The sequence below is a fragment of the Camelina sativa genome, chromosome 10 (assembly GCF_000633955.1).
Source record: "Camelina sativa cultivar DH55 chromosome 10, Cs, whole genome shotgun sequence".
Classification (NCBI taxonomy): domain Eukaryota; kingdom Viridiplantae; phylum Streptophyta; class Magnoliopsida; order Brassicales; family Brassicaceae; genus Camelina; species Camelina sativa.
Window position 1 is genome coordinate 11,733,581 of NC_025694.1, and position 5,756 is coordinate 11,739,336.

General features: G+C 40.9%; 2 protein-coding genes across 6 annotated transcripts in view; both read left to right on the plus strand.

Annotated features, from left to right (window-relative positions):
* LOC104720274 lies at window positions 227-1,910 on the plus strand. The gene is made up of 5 exons (XM_010438207.1): window positions 227-637; window positions 773-982; window positions 1,333-1,425; window positions 1,545-1,694; window positions 1,806-1,910. Exons 1-5 carry the CDS (start codon window positions 227-229, stop codon window positions 1,908-1,910), a joined length of 969 nt encoding a protein of 322 aa, XP_010436509.1.
* LOC104718542 (transcription factor MYC4-like) overlaps window positions 3,511-5,756 on the plus strand; it is a 5,417-nt gene continuing 3,171 nt past the window's right edge. For 4 of the 5 annotated variants that reach the window (XR_756395.1, XR_756396.1, XR_756398.1 and 1 more), the window contains exon 1: window positions 3,511-5,254. Coding sequence is in view for 2 of the 5 variants with exons in the window: in XM_019230494.1 (XP_019086039.1) it covers window positions 3,604-5,254 (1,651 nt within the window). In the remaining 3 variants the exon portion in view is untranslated. Of the gene's footprint in view, window positions 5,749-5,756 lie in introns of those variants that run through there. The other variant, XM_010436306.1, reaches the window with a different exon arrangement.

A 5,756-nucleotide genomic window follows, 5' to 3' on the forward strand; every position in this document is an offset into this window, starting at 1 on the left:
GACAGAATTTAGACCGATTAGTCTTTGTAATGTGAGTTATAAGATTATCTCAAAGGTCATGTGCTTTTGGCTCAAGCGGGTTCTCCCTTCACTGATGTCTGAAACCCAATCGGCGTTCGTCTCTGGTCGGCTAATTACAGATAATATCCTTGTTGCTCAGGAGATGTTTCATGGTTTAAATACAAATCCTTGATGTAAATCCGATTATCTAGCATTTAAGACGGATATGAGCAAAGCTTATGACCGTGTGAAATGGGACTTCTTAGAAGCGGTTATGGTCAAGATGGGTTTTGATAGGAAATGGATCTCTTGGATCATGTGGTGTGTATCTTCGGTCTCCTATCAAGTCCTTCTTAATGGACAGCCTCGGGGCTTAATCAAGCCTCAGAGGGGTTTACGTCAGGGGGATCCTTTATCTCCTTATTTGTTCATAATATGTACGGAGGTTTTAATCGCCAATATTAAAAAGGCTGAAAGAGAAAGTAGAATTACAAGCATCAAGTTAGCCCGGGACTGTCCCACTGTTTCACATTTGTTGTTTGCAGATGATAGTCTGTTTTTCTGTAGAGCAAAGACGGCAGAATGTACTACGGTTATGGAAATTATAAGGAACTACGGTGAAGCTTCGGGTCAAGAGGTGAATCTGGAGAAATCCTTTATTATGTTTGGAAAAAAAGTTTCACCTGAAAGCAGGATTCAACTAAAATCTGTAATGGGTATTTCCAAAGAAGGTGGTATGGGCTCGTATTTGGGTATTCCCTAAAATCTTCAGGGTTCGAGAACTAAGATTTTTAGTTATGTCAATGATCGTTTGGACGATCGAGTGAATGGCTGGTCTGCAAAGTATTTATCGAAAGGTGGAAAGGAAGTTATGATTAAGTCGGTCGCGTTGGCTCTTCCAACGCGACCGACTTATGGAAATTATAAGGAACTTCGGGGAAGCTTCGGGTCAAGAGGTGAATCTGGAGAAATCCTTTATTATGTACTACGGTTATGGAAATTATAAGGAACTACGGGGAAGCTTTGGGTCAAGAGGTGAATCTGGAGAAATCATTTATTATGTTTGGAAAAAAAGTTTCACCTGAAAGCAGGATTCAACTAAAATCTGTAATGGGTATTTCCAAAGAAGGTGGTATGGGCTCGTAATTGGGTATTCCTTAAAATCGTCAGAGTTCGAGAACTAAGGTTTTTAGTTATGTTAATGATCGTTTGGACGATCGAGTGAATGGCTAGTCTGCAAAGTATTTATCGAAAGGTGGAAAGGAAGTTATGATTAAGTCGGTCGCGTTGGCTCTTCCAACCCATGTCATGTCTTGTTATAAACTACCGCAGGAGGTAACGTCTAAGCTTACGAGTGCTATTTCACGATTCTGGTGGAAGTCTAACGATAAAGCACGAGGATTGCACTGGGTCGCCTGGGATAAGGTGTGTAAGGACAAGTCCGAAGGCGGCTTGGGCTTTCGTACATTAGAACACTTATTGATGCAATGCTGGCTAAACAATATTGGCGGTTAATTCATTACCCAGATTCTCTAATGGCCTAGGTCATGCGAGGTAGATACTTTCGGAATAAACATCCTTTACATGCCAAGAAGCCTTACTCCCCCTCGTTTGCTTGGAGGAGTATTTACTCTACTCAAGGCTTGGTGAAACATGGTGCAAGGTGGGCGATAGGTTCAGGTTATCATGTTTCGGTATGGCGGGACCCCTAGATACTAGATAATCAGCCAAGACCGGCTAATGGTAGAGGCCGATTGTTACATCCAAATTTAATGGTAAATCATTTGATTAATCCTATTACTAAGGAGTGGCATATGCCAATTCTTGAGGAGTTTATGGACCCGACAGACATTCAGATTATCCAAGCTATGGAGATCAGCAAAGTCTACAAACCAGATAAGCTGATTTGACATTATACTAAGTCAGGAAAATATTCGGTCAAGACGGGTTATCGGCTAGCACGTGAATTAATTACGGAGGTTGAATATGGGCCGTCTTGTACGTCCCTTAGGGCATAAGCTTGGAAACTGGAGGTTCCCTCGAAGGTTCAACATTTCTTCTAGCAGATTGCTTCTGGTTCCCTTCCAATGATGGAACGATTTGCTCATCGGGGTGTTCGGTGTGATACCCTATGTAAACGCTGTGATAGGGAGGTGGAGACTATCAATCACGCACTATTTGAGTGTTCTCATTCCCGTCGGATTTGGGATTTATCTTCTGTTGACTTAACTTTTGGGGACTTTCCCTCTGATTCCATATACACGAATCTAGATTTTCTATATTGGCGGGTGTCATCCCAGGTGGATGCTCCGAATATACGTTTTTGTTTACCATGGATTGTTTGGTCAATTTGGAAAGATAGGAACAAAAAAGTTTCTGAGGGATCTGAGGCAGAACCAAGCGAGGTTATTAATCAGGCGGACAATGACAGATTGTTATGGGATGAGACTAAGACCTTCTACTCGGCTGCCCTAGAACCCCTGCCTGCGAAGTCTCGGGATCCTTCCCCCCGGTGCCAGGTTGATGGTTCTTGGAAAGCGTGAGATCCTCTAGTCGGTTTGGGTTGGTGGTTCTGTATTAGTGAGGATACCACACAACTACTGGGAGCACGGAGTCAACGTTGCAGTCCTTCCCCTCTACATTCAGAGCTTCAGGCTTTGATTTGGGCGATGGATTCCTTACTGACGGCGGGGGTTGATTGTCAGAGCTTTGAGACGGATTGCGCAGAATTAATGGCGATGGTGCAGTCTTCTGATGAATGGCCCGCTTTCTCCAACCTTTTGGACGACTTCAACGTACTCCGGCTATCCTTCCCATCCTTCCAGCTGTCAAGGATTCCACGGATGTCGAACATTCAAGCAGATTGTCTGGCTCGTTCTTCGAGATCTTTATTTTCTGAGACTTCTTTTGTAAACTCTTATCCTCCGGTTTGGGCAACCAATCTTAGAGTTATTTTCTAGATTAATGTTTGGTTGAAAAAAAAATAGTATATATTGTAGATTATATAGTCTGTATAATATTTATATGGTTAGTGTAGTTAGATATTTAATTTTTGTTTTTTTCATAGTTACTTTTGCCAATTTCTCTAGTTATTATTTTTAAAGAAATAAATATATACATATATATATATATATATATATATATATATATATATTTCAAAATGTCTTCTTTTCTCAATCAAGCTACCTATTTTCACCACAAAAAATGGTCAAGAATCAAGTTATGTATATACCCAAAAGACTGAATAGAATCATTTTTTTTTAACTGTAATAAACATTTACTTACCCCACTTAGAAATTAATTCTTTAGTTAAAAAAAAAATCTCTTACTATATAGACAGATATATTACTTTAATTTATGTTATCTTGAAATAATCATTTAGAGCCTCAATGAAAATACCACTCACCTCTCAAGAAATTATTACTAACATTTAGTGAAAAACAAATTATTTACAGTTTTTTAAAAATTTTATTTTATTACAAAAGGTTATAAATATACTGTATACAGATTCCTTTTTCCCCAACAATCATCAAACCAAACTAAAGGAAACCAACTTTTTATTTTTATCACTCTTTGTCTCTTGTAAAAACCCATCGGAGTGTTATGTCTCCGACGATTGTTCAGTTAACCGATTACCATATCGACCAATCAACAGACGCTACAACAAATCTCTGGTCAACTGAAGACGATGCGTCAGTGATGGAAGCTTTCATCGGCGGCTCTGATCATTCTTCTCTGTTTCCTCCACTTCCTCCTCCTCCTCTTGCTCCTCCGGCCCTTTCTCAGGTCAACGAAGATACTCTACAACAACGACTCCAAGCTTTAATCGAAGGAGCAAACGAGAGCTGGACTTACGCTGTGTTCTGGCAATTATCTTACGATTTCGCCGGAGAAGACGTCGAAGAAGGAGGAGTAGGAGGAGGAGGACTAACCAACAACAACACGGCGTTGTTAGGTTGGGGAGATGGTTATTACAAAGGAGAAGAAGAGAAATCTAGGAAGAAGAAAACGAAACCAGCTAGTGCAGCTGAGCAAGAGCATCGTAAGAGAGTGGTTAGAGAGCTCAACGCTTTGATCTCCGGAGGAGGAGGAGAAGTAGTTAACAATGGCGGCTCTGATGAAGCAGGAGATGAAGAAGTTACAGATACTGAATGGTTCTTCTTGGTTTCGATGACACAGAGCTTTATCAACGGTACTGGTTTACCTGGTCAAGCGTTCTCGAGTTCGAACACAATTTGGCTATCTGGATCTAACGCGTTAGCTGGATCGAGTTGTGAGAGAGCTCGTCAAGGTCAGATTTATGGGTTACAGACAATGGTGTGTGTACCATGTGAGAACGGCGTCGTTGAGCTTGGTTCGTCTGAGATTATACATCAAAGCTCAGATCTTGTTGATAAAGTTGACACCTTTTTCAACTTTAACAATGGCGGTGGTGGTGGTTGTGAATCTGGTTCTTGGGCGTTTAATTTGAATCCAGATCAAGGAGAGAATGATCCGCGTTTGTGGATTAGTGAACCTGGAGTTGAATTGGGTCTTGTAGCTCCTGTGATCATCAATACTGGTAACAACTCAACGTCTAACTCTGATTCTCAACCAATTTCGAAGCTTTGCAATGGTGGAAGCTCTGTTGAAAACCCTAAACCTCAAGTTACGAAATCATGTGAGATGGTGAGTGTCAAGAACGGGGTTGAGAATGGCTTCTCCTCTGGTCAAAGCCGGTTTATGGGAGAAGATAGTAGTAACAAGAAGAGGTCTCCGGTTTCGAATAACGAAGAAGGAATGCTTTCATTCACCTCTGTTTCTGTTCTACCACGTCCTGCGAAATCAGGGGACTCGAATCACTCTGATCTTGAAGCTTCGGTGGTTAAAGAAGCTGAGAGTAACAGAACTGTGGTCGAACCGGAGAAGAAACCGAGGAAACGAGGGAGGAAACCGGCTAATGGAAGAGAAGAGCCTTTGAATCATGTTGAGGCAGAGAGACAGAGAAGAGAGAAGCTGAATCAGAGATTCTACTCTTTAAGAGCTGTGGTTCCTAATGTCTCTAAGATGGATAAAGCTTCTCTCTTAGGAGATGCTATTTCGTATATCAATGAGCTTAAGTCTAAGCTGCTGAAGGCTGAGTCTGATAAAGAAGAGTTGCAAAAGCAGATTGATGGGATGAGTAAAGAGGCGGCAAATGGGAAAAGTTCGGTTAAAGAACGGAATCAAGAACCGGGTGTGTCGGTTGAGATGGAGGTTGATGTGAAGATCATTGGTTGGGATGCGATGATAAGGGTTCAATGCAGTAAGAGGAATCATCCTGGTGCTAAGTTCATGGAAGCACTCAAGGAACTTGATTTGGAAGTGAATCACGCGAGTTTATCAGTAGTGAATGATCTTATGATCCAACAAGCGACTGTGAAAATGGGGAATGAGTTCTTTACGCAAGATCAGCTTAAGGTTGCTCTAATGGAGAAAGTCGGAGAATGCTCATGAATAGCATCTTAAGAAGTGTTCTCTTTGTGATTGTAGTGTGCAACTATATTATGTAAGGGTAATTTTGCTGCACCCACTTGTTGTTGTTGTTGATTGCTTGTAAGATAGGGTTATTTAGTTTAGTATAGTTTCATGGTTATTATTAGTAGCTATGCTCTTAGTTTGTGTTTTATGGTTTCAGTAGAGATAAATGCATGGCCAATGGGTAAGTCTTTGGTTGTTGGTGTATGTATTATGTATATATTATGAATAAGGCTATCGTTAGAAAACAAATGGGATTG